We start from the raw sequence: 27,287 nt of genomic DNA, 5'->3' as shown, positions 1-27,287 counted from the left end.
TAGTTTTCCAACATCCTTAAAAAAAATGGATGGACAAACCCATGCCAATAAAAACTAAATCTCCTTAACAGATGCAACAAATGGCATATTTTAGCCAGATAAAGCTGTCAGTTTTATCTCCATTTCCGCCGTATAATGTTTCAAAGATTACATTTTATTGGTGTCTTAAAAATGGAAACTGATTGTCCGACTGATAAGAAGACTCAATAAATCCCTCCACCCTTTCTTGGAATACGACTCCTTCCTATTCTCCCGTTCCAAATCACTGCCTCACTCCCACACTGAAACAAAAGTAAATAAAATACTTACTAAAATATGCACTAGGAGATAAAGAAGTAAATTGTACTGCTTCAATACTAAGTCAACCCTTTTAAATCTCACCATTTTCAAGTAAAACATTCTTAAAACTAAACTGAACATTCACAATGTTACTCACTAGGTTTTAGATTACATTTACTCATTATTATTATTATAGTTACTTTTTATTTATTTTTTTTATTTTTTTTTTTTACATTTTTCCTAAAACAGGATTTAATGTGCATACAAAAGTACACATTGACAGGTGCAAAAGCAGCAATATGTGATAAATACAGTACGCTACTAAGACTATAGTGGCCATTAACAGTTAGCTTCTACAGCCGGGTTGCCCAAAGTGCGGCACAGGGGCCATCTGTGGTCCCTGACTCCTTTGTCATCGAACTTAAGAACATTACAAAAAAATAGAGATCTCATTTGCACCCCTGCTGGTGACATCTATCAAAATGAGGGTGGTCCCAAAAAGGAGGGATTTTTCACATTTGACTGTGTGTCGCTTTTAAAAGTGCTCCCCCTTCTGGTCAACATATGAAATAACAAGTGTGTGTAAGAAATTGAATTGTGCCCACCAAGGCCAAAATTAAAAAAAAATTTAAATAAATAAATATGTATACAGAGACAAACTGTAATAACTTGAAGTAAATAATGAAGATTAAAACATAATTACAAACAAATTCAAATTCAACAAAAAACATAAAACAATAACTAAAATTAGTCTTTTTCTCACAATGTGTGGACTTTTTTCTCATAAAATTGTGAACAATCTCTCACATTCTTTCTGTTTCTGTATAATTGCAATATTTTATCGTAAAATTAGTACTTTTTATGTAAAATTATTACTTGTTCATGCAAAATGGTGACATTTGTCATGTAAAATTCTGACTTTTATCACAATATTGCCCTTTTATTTTTTTATTTTTTTTATTTTTTTTTATTAAATCAACATAGAAAAGAACACACAATACACTTTCAACTAGTGCATCAACCCCCCCCCCCCCCCCCCCAAAAAAAAACCTCCCTCCCCCATTCACACTCATACACACCCACTCACACACTTCTGCAAGGGACACAACACAGTCCCTGAAGCACACTTAATTGTTTGTGCTGCTGGTCCACTAACATTTTCATTTAATTACTTTTTTCTTCTTCTTTTTTCTCCCCTATGTAATTATTTTTATATTGTTTTACTTTCCTTTTTATCCAATTTTAAATATTTTATAGTTACTTTTTTACCACAGTATTATTGCTATTTTTCATGCATTAAAAAAGTATTTATTTATTTATTTATTTATTTTTTTATTTTTATTTTTTATTTTTTTACATTTGACAAACTTTTTCATGTTTAAAATTGTAAACAAATTCCATTTATAATTAATATCGTTTGAGCTATTTGCATGATTTTTACATGGTTACAATAAACTACTTTTCTTCGTAGACTTGTTGTAAGTGTTTACTTAGAGTAATTTGGTTATCCAAATTAATAGTATGCGTCAAAAAAGTCGAACAATATTGGATCAGGGGCCAGGAAAATCTATTCCCAAATCATGGCATGATAACTTAAAAATAAAGACAACTTCAGCTTGTTTTCCTTGTCTTTGGCCAAAAAAATAGAACGAGCGCATTCTGAAAATGTACATATGACGAAAAAATTCCTCTAGGCAAAACATTTTAATTTTGTTAAAAATTCTGAGGAAAAAAATTGGTGCAGTTTAAAAAGTTTCATGAAGAACACAATGAACTTAGACTTTGTCTGTGTTTTTACAAAATCATTAAATTTTAAGCAGTTCCTGTTTCGCATTCTCATGTCGGCAGTTTACCATTGAAAACACATTGGTGACATCCACAACTGCGACAACACATTCATTTATCATCATTCAATTATTGCAATTATAATACAAACAAAACAACTATCAAAATGGCACAATAGCTGAAATCAAGGTAACAGAACTACAAACTCAACCAATGTGAACATGGTCGATTTAAGCTACAAATGTAGAAACACAATTTTTTTACAATGGAGTTCAGGGTGCGCATTGTGCATTCACCCATATAAACAAAACAACTATCAAAATGGCACAATAGCTGAAATCAAGGTAACAGAACTACAAACTCAACCAATGTGAACATGGTCGATTTAAGCTACAAATGTAGAAACACAATTTTTTTACAATGGAGTTCAGGGTGCGCATTGTGCATTCACCCATACAAACAAAACAACTATCAAAATGGCACAATAGCTGAAATCAAGGTAACACAACTACAAACTCAACCAATGTGAACATGGTAGATTTAAGCAACAAATGTAGAAACACACATTTTTTACAATGGAGTTCAGGGTGCACATTGTGCATTCACCCATATAAACAAAACAACTATCAAAATGGCACAATAGCTGAAATCAAGGTAACGCAACTACAAACTCAACCAATGTGAACATGGTCGATTTAAGCTACAAATGTAGAAACACACATTTTTTACAATGGAGTTCAGGGTGCACATTGTGCATTCACTCATATAAACAAAACAACTATCACAATGGCACAATAGCTGAAACCAAGGTAACACAACTACAAACTTAACCAATGTGAACATGGTAGATTTAAGCAACAAATGTAGAAACACACATTTTTTACAATGGAGTTCAGGGTGCACATTGTGCATTCACCCATATAAACAAAACAACTATCAAAATGGCACAATAGCTGAAATCAAGGTAACAGAACTACAAACACAACCAATGTGAACATGGTCGATTTAAGCAACAAATGTAGAAACACAAATTTTTTACAATGGAGTTCAGGGTGCACATTGTGCATTCACCCATATAAACAAAACAACTATCAAAATGGCACAATAGCTGAAACTAAAGGTAACGCAACTACAAACTCAACCAATGTGAACATGGTAGATTTAAGCAACAAATGTAGAAACACACATTTTTTTACAATGGAGTTCAGGGTGCGCATTGTGCATTCACCCATATAAACAAAACAACTATCAAAATGGCACAATAGCTGAAATCAAGGTAACACAACTACAAACTCAACCAATGTGAACATGGTAGATTTAAGCTACAAATGTAGAAACACACATTTTTTACAATGGAGTTCAGGGTGCGCATTGTGCATTCACCCATATAAACAAAACAACTATCACAATGGCACAATAGCTGAAATCAAAGTAACAGAACTACAAACACAACCAATGTGAACATGCTAGATTTAAGCAACAAATGTAGAAACACACATTTTTTACAATGGAGTTCAGGGTGCGCATTGTGCATTCACCCATATAAACAAAACAACTCTCAAAATGGCACAATAGCTGAAACCAAGGTAACACAACTACAAACTCAACCAATGTGAACATGGTAGATTTAAGCTACAAATGTAGAAACACACATTTTTTACAATGGAGTTCAGGGTGCGCATTGTGCATTCACCCATATAAACAAAACAACTATCAAAATGGCATAATAGCTGAAACCAAGGTAACGCAACTACAAACTCAACCAATGTGAACATGGTAGATTTAAGCAACACATGTAGAAACACAAATTTTTTACAATGGAGTTCAGGGTGCACATTGTGCATTCACCCATATAAACAAAACAACTATCAAAATGGCACAATAGCTGAAACTAAAGGTAACGCAACTACAAACTCAACCAATGTGAACATGGTAGATTTAAGCAACAAATGTAGAAACACACATTTTTTACAATGGAGTTCAGGGTGCACATTGTGCATTCACCCATATAAACAAAACAACTATCAAAATGGCACAATAGCTGAAACTAAAGGTAACGCAACTACAAACTCAACCAATGTGAACATGGTCGATTTAAGCAACAAATGTAGAAACACATTTTTTTACAATGGAGTTCAGGGTGCGCATTGTGCATTCACCCATATAAACAAAACAACTATCAAAATGGCACAATAGCTGAAATCAAGGTAACACAACTACAAACTCAACCAATGTGAACATGGTAGATTTAAGCAACAAATGTAGAAACACACATTTGTTTACAATGGAGTTCAGGGTGCGCATTGTGCATTCACCCATATAAACAAAACAACTATCAAAATGGCACAATAGCTGAAACTAAAGGTAACGCAACTACAAACTCAACCAATGTGAACATGGTCGATTTAAGCAACAAATGTAGAAACACACATTTTTTACAATGGAGTTCAGGGTGCGCATTGTGCATTCACCCATATAAACAAAACAACTATCAAAATGGCACAATAGCTGAAACTAAAGGTAACGCAACTACAAACTCAACCAATTTGAACATGGTCGATTTAAGCTACAAATGTAGAAACACATTTTTTTTTACAATGGAGTTCAGGGAGCGCATTGTGCATTCACCCATATAAACAAAACAACTATCAAAATGGCACAATAGCTGAAACTAAAGGTAACGCAACTACAAACTCAACCAATGTGAACATGGTAGATTTAAGCTACAAATGTAGAAACACACATTTTTTACAATGGAGTTCAGGGTGCGCATTGTGCATTCACCCATATAAACAAAACAACTATCAAAATGGCACAATAGCTGAAACTAAAGGTAACGCAACTACAAACACAACCAATGTGAACATGGTAGATTTAAGCTACAAATGTAGAAACACAAATTTTTTACAATGGAGTTCAGGGAGCGCATTGTGCATTCACCCATATAAACAAAACAACTATCAAAATGGCACAATAGCTGAAACTAAAGGTAACGCAACTACAAACTCAACCAATGTGAACATGGTCGATTTAAGCAACAAATGTAGAAACACACATTTTTTACAATGGAGTTCAGGGAGCGCATTGTGCATTCACCCATATAAACAAAACAACTATCACAATGGCACAATAGCTGAAACCAAGGTAACACAACTACAAACTCAACCAATGTGAACATGGTCGATTTAAGCAACAAATGTAGAAACACATTTTTTACAATGGAGTTCAGGGTGCGCATTGTGCATTCACCCATATAAACAAAACAACTATCAAAATGGCACAGTAGCTGAAACCAAGGTAATGCAACTACAAACTCAACCAATGTGAACATGGTAGATTTAAGCAACAAATGTAGAAACGCACATTTTTTACAATGGAGTTCAGGGTGCGCATCGTGCATTCATCCCATTGCCAGCACTGCTTGGAACTCTAACTACAAAGATGACTGTGAAGTTGACTTAAGTCTGTGGATCTCACCTTTACCTTATTTTATCCATTGAGTTGGCGATTTGAAATGAAAGAAGGTCTTGCGCCGTCGATACTGCATCAGTCTGCCGCCATCTGCTGCCGGCCACAACAGTAGCAGACGATTGTTTGCATCCGCGCTGATTGGAGTAGCGACAGCCAATCCAGAGGGCGCTTAAAGTCAGCTGACACGTCATCTTTAAACAGTGAGATGTGGGTTAGACTTGAATCGCTATTGCGACATCCGGTGGACACATTTAGAACTGCACTTTCTGTCATTAAAAAGATGCAACTCATTGTTATACTCAGCAAACTGATCTTTCGGGCCGAGTTATACCTATTGGCCCTTGGTTTAAGGTGTTTATTAAAACCGGCTTCAACCCATCTTTAATTTGTTTGACTCATGACCAAAAACTGTTTGGGGTTGATGAGATCCGCCCGGAGTTCCTTAAGGCTCTGGATGCTGTGGGGCTGTCTTGGTTGACAAGACTCTGCAGCATCGCGTGGACATCGGGGGCGGTACCTCTGGATTGGCAGACCGGGGTGGTGGTTTCTCTCTTTAAGAAGGGGAACCGGAGGGTGTGCTCTAACTATCGTGGGATCACACTCCTCAGCCTTCCCCGGTAAGGTCTATTCAGGTGTACTGGAGAGGAGGCTACGCCGGATAGTCGAACCTTGGATTCAGGAGGAACAGTGTGGTTTTCGTCCTGGTCGTGGAACTGTCAACCAGCTCTATACTCTCGGCAGGGTCCTTGAGGGTGCATGGGAGTTTGCCCAACCAGTCTACATGTGTTTTGTGGACTTGGAGAAGGCATTCGACCTTGTCCCTCGGGAAGTCCTGTGGGGAGTGCTCAGAGAGTATGGGGTATCGGACTGTCTGATTGTGGCAGTCCGCTCCCTGTATGATCAGTGCCAGAGCTTGGTCTGCTTTGCCGGCAGTAAGTCGGACACGTTTCCAGTGAGGGTTGGACTCCGCCAAGGCTGCCCTATGTCACCGATTCTGTTCATAACTTTTATGGACAGAATTTCTAGGCGCAGTCAAGGCGTTGAGGGGATCTGGTTTGGTGGCTGCAGGATTAGGTCTCTGCTTTTTGCAGATGATGTGGTCCTGATGGCTTCATCTGGCCAGGATCTTCAGCTCTCACTGGATCGGTTCGCAGCCGAGTGTGAAGCGACTGGGATGAGAATCAGCACCTCCAAGTCCGAGTCCATGGTTCTCGCCCGGAAAAAGGGTGGAGTGCCATCTCCGGGTTGGGGAGGAGATCTTGCCCCAAGTGGAGGAGTTCAAGTACCTCGGAGTCTTGTTCACGAGTGAGGGAAGAGTGGATCGTGAGATCGACAGGCGGATCGGTGCGGCGTCTTCAGTAATGCGGACGCTGTATCGATCCGTTGTGGTGAAGAAGGAGCTGAGCCGGAAGGCAAAGCTCTGAATTTACCGGTCAATCTACGTTCCCATCCTCACCTATGGTCATGAGCTTTGGGTTATGACCGAAAGGACAAGATCACGGGTACAAGCGGCCCAAATGAGTTTGGGGCTCTCCCTTAGAGATAGGGTGAGAAGCTCTGTCATCCGGGGGGAGCTCAAAGTAAAGCCACTGCTCCTCCACATGGAGATGAGCCAGATGAGGTGGTTCGAGCATCTGGTCAGGATGCCACCCGAACGCCTCCCTAGGGAGGTGTTTAGGGCACGTCCGACCGGTAGGAGGCCGCGGGGAAGACCCAGGACACGTTGGGAAGACTACGTCTCCCGGCTGGCCTGGGAACGCCTCGGGGTCCCTACAGGAAGAGCTGGACGAAGTGGCTGGGGAGAGGGAAGTCTGGGCTTCCCTGCTTAGGCTGCTGCCCCCGCGACCCGACCTCGGATAAGCGGAAGAAGATGGATGGATGGATGGAAACTGTTTGTACTACAACGGGTAACACGAAAAGTAGTACTCTGAAGTACTTTTTTTTAGAACAAGTTGCTGTAGTTTTCCAGACGGGATCATAGCACTGAAGACTTGATTTGAAATGAACCCTGGAAGGCTTTTTTTTTCTCCACATGACTTGTACATGTATAATTACTGACAGATTAATTACATTTTGCACATCACTTCTCGTTAGATGTGATGGAAACCTTGAGATTAACCAAGCGGTCTTTATATCACCTCAGGAGTTTGGGCTTCAATTTGATGTCTGGCTCTGAATTAGGCTCAGATGTAAATTGCAAACGCGATTCACATGAGTAGCGTCAGATCTCGGCCTTATCATTTATATAATTTATGTGAAATTGGCAAGAGGAGGTTTTTTTTTCTTTTTTTTAAATAGGAGGGGTTGTGAATATTTGAACCAGACTCTGAGCTAATGTTGTCCGTTTGGGCTCCAAACCTCAAAGGGTGTCAAACGTAAATATATTCTGTTCTAAGGAAGCAGTTGTATTTTGTCCAAATATGTCCTTCAACAGAACTTTTGATGCATTCCAAAGCAATAAGTAAAGATCTCAAACAACAACACTGCATAATTCACCATGTACTGGGACTTTGGTTGACAAATATAGGGCTGCAATGATTAATCCATACAATTGATTAATTAGGTTTGAAAAAAAATAATAATAATTGAAAAATATAGGGCAGCGGTGATTAATTGATAAAATTAATCAGGTTTGAAAAAAATAAAAAAAACATGTTGTTTCAATGTTGTATTTGTGTTGTAGAATAATAACCCCGCCCCAGCTGGGTAATCCAATCACATTCCAGCTGAGTTCCAAGGCCGGTCCTTACACACCCCCGCTCCGCGGCAGGCCCGCAGACCACCTTCCCCAATGTTGTTTTAACGTATTTGTGCTGTAGAATTTTGGTTGGGAAATGACCAAATTTCAATGGTCAAATCAACGTCACAACCTGACATTGATTAAACGTCAAAAAGCATGTTGTTTCGACGTTGTATTCGTGTTGTGAATTTTGGTCGAGACATGACCAAATTGCAATGCCAAATCAACGTCACAACCTGACATTGATTAAACGTCGTCAAAAAGCTTGTCGTTTAAACATTGTATTTGTGTTGCAGCATTTTGTTTGGGAAATGACCAAAATTCAATGGTCAAATCAACGTCAGAACCCTGCAATGTTATCCACTTCGAACTAGCAGTTTTTTAATCTTCAGAATATTGGTTGGGAAATGACCAAATTTCAATGTTCAAATCAACGTCAGAACTTGACATTGATTAAACTTTGTCAAAAAGCATTTCGTTTCAACGTTTTATTTGTGTTGTAGAATTTTGGTTGGGAAATGACCAAATTTCAATGTTAAATCAATGTCAGAACCCGACATTGTTATCCACTTCATCAGAACCCAACATTGATTAAACGTCTTCAAAAATCATGTTGTTTCAATGTTGTATTTGTGTTGTAGAATGATAACCCGGCCCCAGCTGGGTAATCCAATCACATTCCAGCTGAGTTCCAAGGCTGGTCCTTACACACCCCCGCTCCGCGGCAGGCCCGCAGACCACCCCTCCGCCCCCTTCCCCAATGTTGTTTTAACGTATTTGTGCTGTAGAATTTTGGTTCGGAAATGACCAAATTTCAATGGTCAAATCAACGTCACAACCTGACATTGATTAAACGTCAAAAAGCATGTTGTTTCGACGTTGTATTCGTGTTGTGAATTTTGGTCGAGACATGACCAAATTTCAATGCCAAATCAACGTCACAACCTGACATTGATAAAACGTCGTCAAAAAGCATGTTGTTTCAACGTTATTTTTGAGTTGTAGAATATTTGTTGGAAAATGACCAAAATTCAATGGTCAAATCAACTTTAGACCCCAACATTGATTAAACGTCGTCAAAAAGCATGTTGTTTCAACGTTGTATTTGTGTTGTAGAATATTGGTTCGGAAATGACTAAATTTCAATGGTCAAATCAACATCAGAACTTTGCATTGTTATCCAACATGTACTAGCCATTTTTTAATTTTTAGAATATTGGTTGGGAATTGACCAAATGTCAATGGTCAAATCAACGTCAGAACCCAACATTGATTAAACGTCGTCAAAAAGCATGTTGTTTCAATGTTGTATTTGTGTTGTCGAATGATAACCCAGCCCCAGCTGGGTAATCCAGTCACATTCCAGCTGAGTTCCAAGGCCGGTCCTTACACACCCCCGCTCCGCGGCAGGCCCGCAGACCACCCCCCGCCCCCTTCCCCAATGTTGTTTTAACGTATTTGTGCTGTAGAATTTTGTTTGGGAAATGACCAAATTTCAATGGTCAAATCAACGTCAGATCCCGACATTGATTAAACGTCGAAAAGCATGTTGTTTCGACGTTGTATTCGTGTTGTGAATTTTGGTCGAGACATGACCAAATTTCAATGCCAAATCAACGTCACAACCTTGACATTGATAAAACGTCGTCAAAAAGCATTTCGTTTCAACGTTATTTTTGAGTTGTAGAATATTTGTTGGAAAATGACCAAAATTCAATGGTCAAATCAATGTCGGAACTCAGCATTATCCACCTCGTACTGGCCGTTTTTTAATCTTCAGAATATTGGTTGGGAAATGACCAAAATTCAATGGTCAAATCAACGTCAGAACCCAACATTGATTAAACGTCGTCAAAAAGCATGTTGTTTCAACGTTGAATTTGTGTTGTAGAATAATAACCCCAGCCCCAGCTGGGTAATCCAATCACATTCCAGCTGAGTTCCAAGGCCGGTCCTTACACACCCCCGCTCCGCGGCAGGCCCGCAGACCCCCCCCCTTCCCCAATGTTGTTTTAACGTATTTGTGCTGTAGAATTTTGGTTGGGAAATGACCAAATTTCAATGCCAAATCAACGTCACAACCTGACATTGATAAAACGTCGTCAAAAAGCATGTTGTTTCAACGTTATTTTTGAGTTGTAGAATATTTGTTGGAAAATGATCAAAATTCAATGGTCAAATCAACTTTAGACCCCAACATTGATTGAACGTCGTCAAAAAAGCATGTTGTTTCAACGTTGTATTTGTGTTGTAGAATATTGGTTGGGAAATGACCAAATTCCAATGGTCGAATCAACGTCAGAACTCTGCATTGTTATCCACCTAATCAGAACCCAACATTGATTAAACGTCGTCAAAAAGCATGTTGTTTCAACGTTGTATTTGTGTTGTAGAATATTGGTTCGGAAATGACTAAATTTCAATGGTCAAATCAACATCAGAACTTTGCATTGTTATCCAACATGTACTAGCCGTTTTTTAATTTTTAGAATATTGGTTGGGAATTGACCAAATGTCAATGGTCAAATCAACGTCAGAACCCAACATTGATTAAACGTCGTCAAAAAGCATGTTGTTTCAATGTTGTATTTGTGTTGTAGAATGATAACCCAGCCCCAGCTGGGTAATCCAATCACATTCTAGCTGAGTTCCAAGGCCGGTCCTTAAACACCCCCGCTCTGCGGCAGGCCCGCAGACCACCCACCGCCCGCCCCCTTCCCCAATGTTGTTTTAACGTATTTGTGCTGTAGAATTTTGGTTGGGAAATGACCAAATTTCAATGGTCAAATCAACGTCACAACCTGACATTGGTCAAACGTCAAAAAGCATGTTGTTTCAACGTTGTATTTGTGTTGTAGAATTTTGGTCGAGACATGACCAAATTTCAATGCCAAATCGACGTCACAACCTGACATTGATAAAACGTCGTCAAAAAGCATGTTGTTTCAACGTTGTTTTTGAGTTGTAGAATATTTGTTGGAAAATGACCAAAATTCAATGGTCAAATCAACTTTAGACCCCAACATTGATTGAACGTCGTCAAAAAAGCATGTTGTTTCAACGTTGTATTTGTGTTGTAGAATATTGGTTGGGAAATTACCAAATTTCAATGGTCGAATCAACGTCAGAACTCTGCATTGTTATCCACCTAATCAGAACCCAACATTGATTAAACGTCGTCAAAAAAGCATGTTGTTTCAACGTTGTATTTGTGTTGTAGAATATTGGTTCGGAAATGACTAAATTTCAATGGTCAAATCAACATCAGAACTTTGCATTGTTATCCAACATGTACTAGCCGTTTTTTAATTTTTAGAATATTGGTTGGGAATTGACCAAATGTCAATGGTCAAATCAACGTCAGAACCCAACATTGATTAAACGTCGTCAAAAAGCATGTTGTTTCAATGTTGAATTTGTGTTGTAGAATAATAACCCGGCCCCAGCTGGGTAATCCAATCACATTCCAGCTGAGTTCCAAGGCCGGTCCTTACACACCCCGCTCCGCGGCAGGCCCGCAGACCACCCCCCCGCCCCCTTCCCCAATGTTGTTTTAACGTATTTGTGCTGTAGAATTTTGGTTGGGAAATGACCAAATTTCAATGGTCAAATCAACGTCACAACCTGACATTGGTTAAACGTCAAAAAGCATGTTGTTTCAACGTTATTTTTGAGTTGTAGAATATTTGTTGGAAAATGACCAAAATTCAATGGTCAAATCAACTTTAGACCCCAACATTGATTGAACGTCGTCAAAAAAGCATGTTGTTTCAACGTTGTATTTGTGTTGTAGAATATTGGTTGGGAAATGACCAAGTTTCAATGGTCAAATCAACGTCAGAACTCTGCATTGTTATCCACCTAATCAGAACCCAACATTGATTAAACGTCGTCAAAAAGCATGTTGTTTCAACGTTGTATTTGTGTTGTAGATTATTGGTTCGGAAATGACTAAATTTCAATGGTCAAATCAACATCAGAACTTTGCATTGTTATCCAACATGTACTAGCCATTTTTTAATTTTTAGAATATTGGTTGGGAATTGACCAAATGTCAATGGTCAAATCAACGTCAGAACCCAACATTGATTAAACGTCGTCAAAAAGCATGTTGTTTCAACGTTGTATTTGTGTTGTAGAATAATAACCCAGCCCCAGCTGGGTAATCCAATCACATTCCAGCTGAGTTCCAAGGCCGGTCCTTACACACCCCGCTCTGCGGCAGGCCCGCAGACCACCCCCCCCGCCCCCTTCCCCAATGTTGTTTTAACGTATTTGTGCTGTAGAATTTTGGTTGGGAAATGACCAAATTTCAATGCCAAATCAACGTCACAACCTGACATTGGTTAAACGTCAAAAAGCATGTTGTTACAACGTTGTATTTGTGTTGTGAATTTTGTTCGAGACATGACCAAATTTCAATGCCAAATCAACGTCACAACCTGACATTGATTAAACGTCGTCAAAAAGCATGTTGTTTCAACGTTATTTTTGAGTTGTAGAATATTTGTTGGAAAATGACCAAAATTCAATGGTCAAATCAACTTTAGACCCCAACATTGATTGAACGTCGTCAAAAAAGGATGTTGTTTCAACGTTGTATTTGTGTTGTAGAATATTGGTTGGGAAATGACCAAGTTTCAATGGTCAAATCAACGTCAGAACTCTGCATTGTTATCCACCTAATCAGAACCCAACATTGATTAAACGTCGTCAAAAAGCATGTTGTTTCAACGTTGTGTTTGTGTTGTAGAATATTGGTTCGGAAATGACTAAATTTCAATGGTCAAATCAACGTCAGAACTTTGCATTGTTATCCAACATGTACTAGCCGTTTTTTAATTTTTAGAATATTGGTTGGGAATTGACCAAATGTCAATGGTCAAATCAACGTCAGAACCCAACATTGATTAAACGTCGTCAAAAAGCATGTTGTTTCAATGTTGTATTTGTGTTGTCGAATGATAACCCGGCCCCAGCTGGGTAATCCAGTCACATTCCAGCTGAGTTCCAAGGCCGGTCCTTACACACCCCGCTCCGCGGCAGGCCCGCAGACCACCCCCCCGCTCCCTTCCCCAATGTTGTTTTAACGTATTTGTGCTGTAGAATTTTGGTTGGGAAATGACCAAATTTCAAAGGTCAAATCAACGTCACAACCTGACATTGGTAAAACGTCGTCAAAAACCATGTTGTTTCAACGTTATTTTTGAGTTGTAGAATATTTGTTGGAAAATGACCAAAATTCAATGGTCAAATCAACTTTAGACCCCAACATTGATTGAACGTCGTCAAAAAAGCATGTTGTTTCAACGTTGTATTTGTGTTGTAGAATATTGGTTGGGAAATGACCAAGTTTCAATGGTCAAATCAACGTCAGAACTCTGCATTGTTATCCACCTAATCAGAACCCAACATTGATTAAACGTCGTCAAAAAGCATGTTGTTTCAACGTTGTATTTGTGTTGTAGATTATTGGTTCGGAAATGACTAAATTTCAATGGTCAAATCAACGTCAGAACCCTGCATTGTTATCCACCTCAAACCATCAGTTTTTTAATCTTCAGAATATTGGTTGAGAAATGACCAAAATTCAACGGTGAAATCAATGTCAGAACCCAACATTGATTAAACGTCGTCAAAAAGCATGTTGTTTCAATGTTGTATTTGTGTTGTAGAATGATAACCCAGCCCCAGCTGGGTAATCCAATCACCTGCCAGCTGTGCTCCGAGGCCGGTCCTTACACACCCCGCTCCGCGGCGGGCCCGCAGATCACCCCCCCGCCCCCTTCCCCAATGTTGTTTTAACGTATTTGTGCTGTAGAATTTTGGTTGGGAAATGACCAAATTTCAATGGTCAAATCAACGTCAGATCCCAACATTGATTAAACGTCAAAAAGCATGTTGTTTCGACGTTGTATTTGTGTTGTGAATTTTGGTCGAGACATGACCAAATTTCAATGCCAAATCAACGTCACAACCTGACATTGATAAAACGTCGTCAAAAAGCATGTTGTTTCAACGTTGTTTTTGAGTTGTAGAATATTTGTTGGAAAATGCCCAAAATTCAATGGTCAAATCAATGTCGGAACTCAGCATTATCCACCTCGTACTGGCCGTTTGTTAATCTTCAGAATATTAGTCGGGAAATGACCAAATTTCAATGTTCAAATTAACATCACAACCTGACACTGATTAAACGTCGTCAAAAAAGCATGTTGTTTTAACGTTGTATTTGTGTTGTAGAATATTGGTTGGAAAATGACCAAAATTCAATGGTCAAATCAATGTCGGAACTCAGCATTATCCACCTCTTACTAGCCGTTTTTTAATCTTCAGAATATTGGTTGGGAAATGACCAAATTTCAATGTTCAAATCAACGTCAGAACCCGACACTGATTAAACGTTGTCAAAAAATCATGTTGTTTCAATGTTGTATTTGTGTTGTAGAATGATAACCACGCCCCAGCTGGGTAATCCAATCACCTGCCAGCTGTGCTCCGAGGCCGGTCCTTACACACCCCCGCTCCGCGGCAGGCCCGCAGACCACCCCCCCGCCCCCTTCCCCAATGTTGTTTTAACGTATTTGTGCTGTAGAATTTTGGTTCGGAAATGACCAAATTTCAATGGTCAAATCAACGTCACAACCTGACATTGGTTAAACGTCAAAAAGCATGTTGCTTCGACGTTGTATTCGTGTTGTGAATTTTGGTCGAGACATGACCAAATTTCAATGCCAAATCAACGTCACAACCTGACATTGATAAAACGTCGTCAAAAAGCATGTTGTTTCAACGTTCTTTTTGAGTTGTAGAATATTGGTTGGAAAATGACCAAAATTCAATGGTCAAATCAATGTCAGAACTCAGCATTATCCACCTCGTACTGGCCGTTTTTTAATCTTCAGAATATTGGTTGGGAAATGACCAAATTTCAATGTTCAAATCAACGTCACAACCTGACATTGATTAAACGTTGTCAAAAAGCATGTTGTTTTAACGTTGTATTTGTGTTGTAGAATATTGGTTGGAAAATGACCAAAATTCAATGGTCAAATCAATGTCAGAACCCTGCATTGTTATCCACCTCGAATTAGCAGTTTTTTAATATTCAGAATATTGGTTGGGAAATGACCAAAATTCAACGGTGAAATCAATGTCAGAACCCAACATTGATTAAACGTTGTCAAAAAGCATGTTGTTTCAACGTTGAATTTGTGTTGTAGAATAATAACCCAGCCCCAGCTGGGTAATCCAATCACATTCCAGCTGAGTTCCAAGGCCGGTCCTTACACACCCCCGCTCCGAATTTGTGTTGTAGAATATTGTTTGGGAAATCACCAAAATTCAATGGTCAAATCAATGTCGGAACCCAACATTGTTATCCACCTAATCAGAACCCAACAGTGGATTAAACGTTGTCAAAAAGCATGTTGTTTCAACGTTGTATTTGTGTTGTAGAATGATAAGCCTGGCAGGTGATTGGATGATCAGCCCCAGCTGGGTAATCCAATCACCTGCCAGCTGTGCTCCGAGGCCGGTCCTTACACACCCCCGCTCCGCGGCAGGCCCGCAGACCACCCCCCCGCCCCCTTCCCCAATGTTGTTTTAACGTATTTGTGCTGTAGAATTTTGGTTGGGAAATGACCAAATTTCAATGGTCAAATCAACGTCACAACCTGACATTGATTAAACGTCAAAAAGCGTGTTGTTTTGACGTTGTATTTGTGTTGTAGAATTTTGGTCGAGACATGACCAAATTTAAATGGTCAAATCAACGTCAGAACCCTGCATTGTTATCCACCTCATACTAGCAGTTTTTTACTCTTCAGAAGGCACCTAAAAGGGGATGTCTTTGTGTCACTTAAGTATTGTGGAGGATGTGCAAAAACAAAAGTAGTTAAAAAAAATGACCTTTTTTTTCTTCATGTTTCTGCCTTTTCTTGATGACATCACTCAAGTGGACGAGGACACGGACGGGAGCTCGCGATCCGGCCACGATTCGGCGTCCGCCAGCGGGGACCCGGCCCCGGGCCCCGGGCTCAACGGCAAAGAAGAGCGGCTGAAAGACGGCGACAAGACGGAGAAGAAGAAGAAGCCTGAGCGGGACAAAGAAAAGGAGAAGAACAGAGCAAAGAAAGGCATGCTGAAGGGCCTGGGCGAGATGTTCAGGTAAGAAGAGCTCCCACTCTGCTGGCTTTTCTTCTCCTTGACCCCCTGTGGGGTGCAAGGAGGAGGTGAAGAGGGCCTCTGGCACCATTCAGACTGATTATTTTTAATAAGGCTGCCATGTTTTATTCATGAATCACCAAGTGCACGCCCCCTTTTTGTCAAAACACGCTCCGGCATGTGTGTTGGTGCGTGAAAAAAACATAGACTGCATTGGTTGTTAGCGTTTAATACATTTTATATTTAATAAACGTAATGGACATTCATTTTGCCTACTACGAATTGTCAGGTTCAAACTGATGACATCTATTAAACAGACAAGAAGCAAGGAATCATGCAGAGACAGAGTTCAATTTGGCTCAATGAGGAGAGACGTGTTTTGGGCTGTATTCTAGTTACAGATCCAAACTACGTTCTAAAAGTGCTTCCTCTATTTATTTGGAAGGTCCCTGGTTCCATCACTGAAGCTGTCGCTGAGGGAAGGGGGTAATCTGGACAACTCCAGTTAGACACAATATATGATTATACAAAAATGCAAATGTGTTGACGCTGGTGATATCGCCTTGTCTCTGCTTTGTCTGCGTCACGGCGGTGTTCGGCCTTGGCAGTCAGCAGGCCGAGTCTGGACACGGACAGTAAAAGTTGATTTTCAAGGGGGGAAAATGATTTTCAAGGAAAAAAATGATTTTCAAGGTAAGAAATTATATTCAAGGAAAAAAATGATTTTCAAGGTAAAAAATGATTTTCAAAGTAAAAAATTATTTTCAATTTAAAAAATGATTTTCAAGTAAAAAAAATATTTTTAAGGTAAATTATTTTTAAGGCAAAAAATGATTTTCAAAGTAAAAAATTATTTTCAAGGTGAACATTTTTTTTCAAGGTAAAAAATGATTTTCAACGTAAAAGTTGATTTTCAAGGCAAAAATGATTTTCAAGGTAAAAAATGATTTTCAAGGTAAAAAAATATTTTCAAGGTGAAAGTTTATTTTCAAGGCAAAAAAATATTTTCAAGGTAAAAAGGTATTTTCAAGGTAAAAAATGATTTTCAAAGTAAAAAATGATTTTCAAGGTAAAAAATGATTTTCAAAGTAAAAAATGATTTTTAAGGTAAAAAATAATTTTTAAGGCAAAACATTATTTTCAAAGTAAAAGTTGATTTTCAAGGCAAAAAATGATTTTCAAAGTAAAAGATGATTTTCAAAGTAAAAAATGATTTTCAAAGTAAAAAATGATTTTCTAGGTGAAATTTTTTTTTCTAGGTAAAAAATGATTTTCAAGGCAAAAGTTGATTTTCAAGGTAACAAATGATTTTCAAGGCAAAAAATGATTTTCAAGGTAAAAAATGATTTTCAAGGTAAAAAATGATTTTCAAGTTAAAAAATTATTTTCAAAGTAAAAAATGATTTTCAAGGTTCAAAATGATTTTCAAGGTAAAAAATGATTTTCAAGGTAAAAAATGATTTTCAGGCAAAAAATGATTTTCAAGGTGAAAAATGATTTTCAAGATAAAAGTTGATTTTCAAGGTAAAAAATATTTTCAAGGTGAAAGTTTATTTTCAAGGCAAAAAATGATTTTCAAGGTAAAAAATGATTTTCAAGGTAAAAAATGATTTTTAAGGTAAAAATTATTTTTAAGGCAAAACATTATTTTCAAAGTAAAAGTTGATTTTCAAGGCAAAAAATGATTTTCAATGTAAAAAATGATTTTCTAGGTGAATTTTTTTTTTTCTAGGTAAAAAATGATTTTCAACGTAAAAGTTGATTTTCAAGGCAAAAATGATTCTCAAGGTAAAAAATGATTTTCAAGGCAAGAAATTATTTTCAAGGTAAAAAATGATTTTCATGGTAAAAAATTATTTTTAAGGTAAAATAATATTTTTAAGGCAAAACATTATTTTCAAAGTAAAAGTTGATTTTCAAGGCAAAAAATGATTTTCAAGGTAAAAAATGATTTTCAAGGTGAACATTTTTTTTCAAGGTAAAAATTTTTATTTTCAACGTAAAAGTTGATTTTCAAGGCAAAAATGATTTTCAAGGTAAAAAATGATTTTCAAGGCAAAAAATTATTTTCAAGGTAAAAGTTGATTTTCAAGGCAAAAAATGATTTTCAAAGTAAAAAAATGATTTTCAAGGTAAAAAATGATTTTCAAAGTAAAAAATTATTTTCAAGGTAAAAAATGATTTTCAAAGTAAAAAATGATTTTTAAGGTAAAAAATAATTTTTAAGGCAAAACATTATTTTCAAAGTAAAAGTTGATTTTCAAGGCAAAAAATGATTTTCAAAGTAAAAGATGATTTTCAAAGTAAAAAATGATTTTCAAAGTAAAAAATGATTTTCTAGGTGAAATTTTTTTTTCTAGGTAAAAAATGATTTTCAAGGCAAAAGTTGATTTTCAAGGTAACAAATGATTTTCAAGGCAAAAAATGATTTTCAAGGTAAAAAATGATTTTCAAAGTAAAAAATGATTTTCAAGGTAAAAAATGATTTTCAAGTTAAAAAATTATTTTCAAAGTAAAAAATGATTTTCAAGGTTAAAAATGATTTTCAAGGTAAAAAATGATTTTTAAGGTAAAAAATGATTTTCAGGCAAAAAATGATTTTCAAGGTGAAAAATTATTTTCAAGATAAAAGTTGATTTTCAAGGTAAAAAATATTTTCAAGGTGAAAGTTTATTTTCAAGGCAAAAAATGATTTTCAAGGTAAAAAATGATTTTCAAGGTAAAAAATGATTTTTAAGGTAAAAATTATTTTTAAGGCAAAACATTATTTTCAAAGTAAAAGTTGATTTTCAAGGCAAAAAATGATTTTCAATGTAAAAAATGATTTTCTAGGTGAATTTTTTTTTTTCTAGGTAAAAAATGATTTTCAACGTAAAAGTTGATTTTCAAGGTAAAAAATGATTTTCAAGGTAAAAAATGATTTTCAAGGTAAAAGTTGATTTTCAAGGCAAAAAATGATTTTTAAGGTAAAAAATGATTTTCAAGTTAAAAAATGATTTTCAAAGTAAAAAATGATTTTCAAGGTTAAAAATGATTTTCAAGGTAAAAAATGATTTTCAAGGTGAAAAATTATTTTCAAGATGAAAAATTCTTTTCAAGATAAAAGTTGATTTTCAAGGCAAACAAATGATTTTCAAGGTAAAAAATTATTTTCAAAGCAAAAGTTGATTTTCAAGGCAAAAAAAGATTTTCAAAGTAAAAAATTATTTTCAAGGTGAACATTTTTTTTCAAAGTAAAAAATGATTTTCAACGTAAAAGTTGATTTTCAAGGTAAAAAATGATTTTCAAGACAAAAAATTATTTTCAAGGTAAAAAATTATTTTTAAGCCAAAAAATGATTTTCAAGGTAAAAGTTGATTTTCAAGGCAAACATTTTTTTTCAAAGTAAAAAATGATTTTCAAGGTATAAAATTATTTTCAAAGTAAAAAATTATTTTCAAGGTAAAAGTATATTTTCAAAGTAAAAAATTATTTTCAAGGTAAAAAAATTATTTTCAAGGTAAAAAATTATTTTCAAGGTAAAAGTACTGCATTTAGACATGTGATAGCACACCTCCAGCTGTCAGCTTATTCAGCTGAGGTGTGTAAAATATGATAAACATAAGTAACTGCACATGTACAGTCAAATAACTGTACATGTACAGTCAAATACCTGCACATATACAGTCAAATAACTGCACATATACAGTCAAATAACCGCACATATACAGTCAAATAACTGCACATATACAGTCAAATAACTGCACATATACAGTCAAATAACTGCACATATACAGTCAAATAACTGCACATGTACAGTCAAATAACTGCACATGTACAGTCAAATAACATGACCGTGCACCAGTGCACAAAGCAAGGTCCATAAAGACATGGATGACAGACTCTGGTGGATGAACTTGACTGGCCTGCACAGAGTCCTGACCTGAACACCTTTGGGATGAATTGGAACGGAGACTGAGAGCTGGGCCTTCTTGACTTTTGGAAGAATGGTCGGAAATTCCTATAAACACACTCTGCGACCTTGTGGACAGCCTTTCCAGAAGAGTTGAAGCTGTAATAGCTGCAAAAGGTGTCATATTGAACCCTATGGGTTAGGAATGGGATGGCACTGCAAGTTCATATGTGAGTCAGGCAGGTGGGCAAATACTTTTGGCAATATAGTGTCAGATTTGAAAGTGCGTTAGAATGATATTTAATCATGTTTTTAGGCCTCATCAAGCACACCTCGTTATGTCTGAGTGCCTCGGCCACTTACCAGTCGGCACTGGTAACTCCATCCTCTGCAGAGAACCTTTTCAACCCACACCTCTTTGAACAAATCTCTCCAACTCTGCTTGAAAAAAAACTTTCCACGGCACTTTTCTATCCCCAACTTCTTGTTTTTAAAAGGTAAAGACAAACGCTATAAAAGCATCCCAATGGACTGAGTGGTGACGTTTGTGCGAAGAAAGAAAATGGAATCATAAGAAATGCCAGAGGTAAAAAGAGCAAATAATCTTTGATGGGGATGATTTTTTGGGACGGTAATTTCAGATTGTCTTGTCAGTCAAGTCTCGGGCTGACAGATCCTGCACACGAGCAGCTTTCTGCATGCCGGTGTCTCCACTTCAAACGGAGATCCTGCCGAGGTTAATCCTTTGTAACGCTTGTCTCTGTGGTTTTGTCTCCCTCACTTTTTTTTATCCCCGCCTTTCCTCTCGCATGCAAGTCTCGTCGTCTTCTCCCTCCGAGGAGCGTCCCGGGAGTCGTGCACGATGCTGATCATTTGCATGAACGGCCTGATGAGCGTGCATGAACAGCCGCTTCATGGACGTCCTGATTGGGAGTGCATGAACATCACAGTCAATATTTATATATATATATATATATATATATATATGTATATATATATATATATATATATATATATATATATATATATGATGTAAGTGTCTATATTAGCTATATTGGCCTACTATCAAAATGACTTTAAAAGTCTTATATAAGTGTTATAATGAAGACAACACATGACGTAAGTGTCTATATTAGCCTACTATCAAAATGACTTTAAAAGTCTTATATAAGTGTTATAATGAAGACAACACATGATGTAAGTGTCTATATTAGCCTACTATCAAAATGACTTTCAAAGTTGTACATAAGTGTTATAATGAAGACAACATATGATGTAAGTGTCTATTTTAGCCTACTATCAAAATGACTTTAAAAGTCTTATATAAGTGTTACAATGAAGACAACACATGACGTAAGTGTCTATATTAGCCTACTATCAAAATGACTTTAAAAGTCTTATATAAGTGTTATAATGAAGACAACACATGATGTAAGTGTCTATATTAGTTATGTTAGCCTACTATCAAAATGGCTTTAAAAGTCTTATATAAGTGTTATAATGAAGGCAACACATGATGTAAGTGTCTATATTAGCTATATTAGCCTACTATCAAAATTACTTTGAAAGTCTTATATAAGTGTTACAATAAAGACAACACATGACGTAAGTGTCTATATTAGCCTACTATCAAAATGACTTTAAAAATCTTATATAAGTGTTATAATGAAGACAACACATGACGTAAGTGTCTATATTAGCCTACTATCAAAATGACTTTAAAAGTCTTATATAAGTGTTGTAATGAAGACAACATATGATGTAAGTGTCTATATTAGCCTACTATCAAAATGACTTTAAAAGTCTTATATAAGTGTTATAATGATAACATCAACAAAGCTCACCTTTGTGCATTCGCACACAGTATGAAACGTTGGGTGGACAAAATGAGACAAAGAAGGCGTGGCATGAAACACGTCTTTCTGTGGCAGCGTCGGGGAAAGTTGTACATGTAAACAAACTATGGTGAGTTCACGCACCGCCGAAATGAGTAGGACAAAACGGCGCTGGCCAAATCCTCTCATCAGTGAAGCATGTTTAATATAAACAGTGGGATTTCTAACAATTAGGAAGTTTTGTGTCGTGTTTGTCCTCCTACACAAAACATATTCAAACTAAAATATATATATATTTTTTTTTTTTTAATTGTTATAAATATTATAGAGGTTGCTGAGTCTCGCCTTAGACCCTTCTTGGTGCATTTATCCAAGACCAAAACAGTATTATTTGAAACCGAAAGCACATTAAAAATATAAAGTGTGCAGAATATTCTTCTTTATTTGATAGTACAGTTCCTTCTTTTGTATTTCACAAGACACAATTGTGCATTTGTTGATGTTGGTATGTGTGTGTGTTTGTGTCTGGCAACCCTGCCATGTTACGTCTCCAGTCAGGGCAAATTGTTTTGGACAAGAAGGCGTGCAAATGTACGCACCGCTGCAATAAAGTGGCGTAGCGGGGATGAGCGGGGTGGAGGCTGCAATACTGAACGACCCGAGCGGGGGGGTGGGGGGGCTGGAAGGAGGCGGGGGGAGCGTGTGCACCGGATTGAACTGGGGCGCCGTCACGCCATCATGGAACTGTCCGCCTGCAGGCGGGATTGAAGCTTCTCTTGCAATTTAGCTTTTTTTTTCCCAGTTTACTGCATTTTTTTTTTTTTCCCCCACAAATCACTAATCCTGGTCTCCATGGCGACAGATGAAGTAAGTTTCTTACAAGTATTATTATCACTGCAGGAAGAGGAATAGCTAAACATGCTTCACTACACACAATAGCTCACCAGCGTCACAATGTAAACAAATGGGTGGATCTACACCTGACATCCACTGTAATGATACCAAGTACAAGAGTGTATCTAGTCGATACTACTATGATTACATCCATATTTTTTAGCATCACAAAATCTTTTTTTCGTGTTTTAAAAAAAAAATCATATTATGTTTATAAAGTCAGTAAATAATAAATAATAATAATAAGGATAGTAATGATAATAAAGACAATGTATATGTGTATATATATATATATATAAAATATATATATATTTTTTTAAATAAAAAATAAAAAAATATATATACATCTCGTGCGCACGAGAAACTTTTTCTAAAGTTATAAAAAAAAAAAAAAATATATATATATTTTTTAAATTTTTTTAGACATGTCTAAAAAAAAAAATTATAAATGTATTTTTAATTTTTTTTACAACTTTATAAAAAAAAACAAATACATGTCTAAAAAAAAATAAAAAATTATACATTTATTTTGAAGTTTTTTTTACAACTTTATAGAAAAAATGAGATACATGTCTAAAAAAAATATATATATGTATATAAATTTATTTTTAAGTTTTTTTACAACTTTATAGAAAAAACGAGATACATGTCTAAAAAAATAAAAAATTTCCCCCATGTCCCTTTCGGGGCTCCGTAACATCCATTTTTTTATTTTTTTATTTATTTTTTATAAATAAATATATATATATATATATATATATAAGTGTCATATATATAAATATATATATATATATATATATATATATATATATATATATATATATATATATATATATATATATATGTATATATATATATATATATATACATACAGCCTGGCCAAATTTTTTTAATCCAATGCGGCCCCCGAGTCAAAAAGTTTGGGGACATTGACACTTTTTTTTATAAATGATTTTTTTTTTTTTTTTTTTTTTTTTTTTTAGACATGTATCTCGTGCACACGAGAAACTTTTTCTAAAGTTATAAAAAAAATTACAAAAATTATAATTTATATTTAAAAAAAAATTTTTAGACATGTATCTTGTGCGCACGAGATACATGACTAAAAAAAAAAATAAATAAATAAAAATTATAAATGTATTTTAAATTTTTTTTACAACTTTATAAAAAAAATGAGATACTTGTCTAAAAAAAAAAAAAAATTATAAATGTATTTTTAAGTTTTTTTACAACTTTATAAAAAAAACGAGATACATGTCTAAAAAAAAAATTATAAATGTATTTTTAAGTTTTTTTACAACTTTATAAAAAAACGAGATACATGTCTAAAAAAAAAAAAAAATTATAAATTTATTTTTAAGTTTTTTTACAACTTTATAAAAAAAACGAGATACATGTCTAAAAAAAAAAAAATTATAAATGTATTTTTTATTTTTTTTACAACTTTATAAAAAAAACGAAATACATGTCTAAAAAAAAAAAATTATAAATGTATTTTTTACTTTTTTTACAACTTTATAAAAAAACCGAAATACATGTCTAAAAAAAAAAAAACATTTATTTTGAAGTTTTTTTACAACTTTATAAAAAAAAAAACAAGATACATGTCTAAAAAAAAAAAAAATTATAAATTTATTTTTAAGTTTTTTTACAACTTTATAAAAAAAACGAAATACATGTCTAAAAAAAAAAAAATAAATTATAAATTTATTTTTAAGTTTTTTTACAACTTTATAAAAAAAACGAGATACATGTCTAAAAAAATTAAAAAAATAAAAATTCCCCCCATGTCCCTTTAGGGTCTCCGTAACATCCATTGTGATGTCTTTTTTTTAAATTTTTTATAAAATTTTTTTTTTGTGTGTGTGTGTGTGTGTGAGGCATGTTTCATCGTGTGTAGATGAGCAGAGGCCTTAATGGGACTCGGCATCCCGGGGCCCATGCACACCCCGCCCTCACCCAAAAAGCACCGTGTGTGACGTGGAGCCATCAACCGACATCGGAGCTCCGGTGTGACAGCCGCCCATTCCCGTCTTCCCGTACCTCCCTCGCCCCCCTGGGGGACCTCGTCTACTTGCCCCTCCCCTCACATGACTCCCCCCCTCACGCCTAAAGATGCTGCGGAGAAGGGTATGTGGCGGGGCGGGGGCGGGGGGAGTCCTTCTGTCTTCCGGCGTTTATTATCCTCACACACTGGGATGGCGAGCATACAGATGCCACGCTACCGGGACCGCCTTTTTGCGTGCGGCGTCTTCCAGTCCTTCTGCTGGCGTGGGTGTGTTCGCAGATGTCCGCCAAGCCAGTTTGATCATTACCACACGGAGTTTTAACACGCGCACGCCGGATAAAAATACCCCCCCCCCCCCCCCCCCCCCCCGGTTTGTCGCCGCCATCCCCGGCGCGCCTCGGCATATGCCGACGGTGTCACGGTTCGGGAACCGGCAATTAGACACCTCCACGCGAGGGCCGTGACATCTGCTCCACGTAATCCAGGCCAAAATGATAATTGTTCCTATTTTGTCCCGCCTCACTCATCATAATGTGTATAAAAAAACACTTTTGTGCCGCCTCACTCATCATAATGTGTTTAAAAAAAAAAGCCAAAATGAAGCAGGCACGGACATGAACTAGCAGCTGGTGTAGCGTGGAAAAAAGAGAGTAGATAATGACATGTAAACACACATTGCTGGTTTTGCGAGCAGAGGAGCATGTTCGGCAGCGCACACTCACAGAGTACTTACAAGCAGACACGGTGTGTAGACAGAAGCGGTAGAATGGACGCATTTTGGTGTAAAAAGTAAAGATAAAGGTGAAGTTATAACACTGAAACACCCTCAGGAAAAGGTGCTTTAAGACATGGCGAGCGAGCTAGCGGCTAACGTCCATCCACAGTGTTTTAGCTACTTCCAAATCACTAATCCTGGCCTCCATGGCGACAAATAAAGTACGTTTCTTACAAGTAGCAAGAAAGAAGTAGCTAAACATGCTTCACTACGCACCGTAGGAGGATATAATAGCTCACCGTTAATGTAAACAACAACTGTAATGATACCAAGTACAAGAGCGTTTCTAGTCGATACTACTATGAATAGATTTTTTTATTTTAAATTCATGTTATGTTCATAAAGTCAGTAAATACGTCCCTGGACACATGAGGACTTTGAATATGATCAATGTAACTACTTGGTATCGAATCGATACCTAAATGTGTGGTATCATCCAAAACTAATGTCAAGTATCAAAGAAGAGAAGAATAAGTGATTATTACATTTTAACAGAAGTGTAGATAGAACATGTTAAAACGGAAAATAAGCAGATATTAACAGTAAATGAACAAGTAGATTAATAATCATTTTTTTTACAGTTTGTCCCTCATAAAGTGTACAAAATAATAGGTGTATAAATGACACAATATGTTACTGCATGGACTAATTAGGAGTCTTTGTTTGTTTACTTACTACTACAATGGGAGACCGGGCTTTCTGCTCTGCCGCTCCCAGTCTGTGGAACGCTCTCCCTGACCACCTGAGGGCACCGCAGACTGTGGATGCTTTTAAAAAAGGCTTAAAAACCCTTCTTTTAAAAAAACAACAACCTTTTTTTAGATACATGCATACTAGTTCTAGCTATTAGGTGTATAAATGACACAATATGTTACTGCATAGACTAATTAGGAGTCTTTCTTTGTTTACTTACTACTAAAAGACAAGTTGTCTATTTTATTTAAGGACTAAATGACAATAATAAACATATGTTTCATGTACACTAACATTTTTTTTGTTAAAGTAAACCCAATGATGACATTTTTGTGTGGTCCCCTTTCTTTAGAAAAATGCCGAAAGGTATCGAAAGGAATCGATTTTTGGTACCGGTAGCTAGTGCTCCTCAATGTAAACAACAACTGTAATGATACCAAGTACAAGAGCGTATCTAGTCGATACTACTATGAATACGTCTTCTTTCTTTTCTTTTAAATTCATATTATTCTTTTATAAAGTCAGTAAATACGTACCTGGACACATGCGGACTTTGAATATGACCAATGTATGATCCTGTAACTACTTGATATCGGATCCATACCTAAATGTGTGGTATCATCCAAAACTAATGTCAAGTATCAAAGAAGAGAAGAATAAGTGATTATTACATTTTAACAGAAGTGTAGATAGAACATGTTCAAACAGAAAATAAGCAGATATTAACACTAAATGAACAAGTAGATTA

At 36.3% G+C, this 27,287-nt stretch overlaps 1 protein-coding gene across 1 annotated transcript in view; it reads left to right on the top strand.

Moving 5' to 3' along the window:
• Positions 1 to 27,287, top strand: part of LOC133609344 (partitioning defective 3 homolog) — a 963,929-nt gene that overhangs the window by 631,952 nt on the left and 304,690 nt on the right. The window contains exon 19 of the mRNA XM_061964873.2: positions 16,234 to 16,444. Within this exon, the coding sequence (XP_061820857.1) occupies positions 16,234 to 16,444 (211 nt within the window). The remainder of the gene's footprint in view (positions 1 to 16,233; positions 16,445 to 27,287) is intronic.

The sequence above is a fragment of the Nerophis lumbriciformis genome, linkage group LG07 (assembly GCF_033978685.3).
Source record: "Nerophis lumbriciformis linkage group LG07, RoL_Nlum_v2.1, whole genome shotgun sequence".
NCBI lineage: Eukaryota > Metazoa > Chordata > Actinopteri > Syngnathiformes > Syngnathidae > Nerophis > Nerophis lumbriciformis.
Note: the sequence above shows the minus strand (reverse complement) of the source record. Positions and strands in the feature narration are given on the sequence as shown.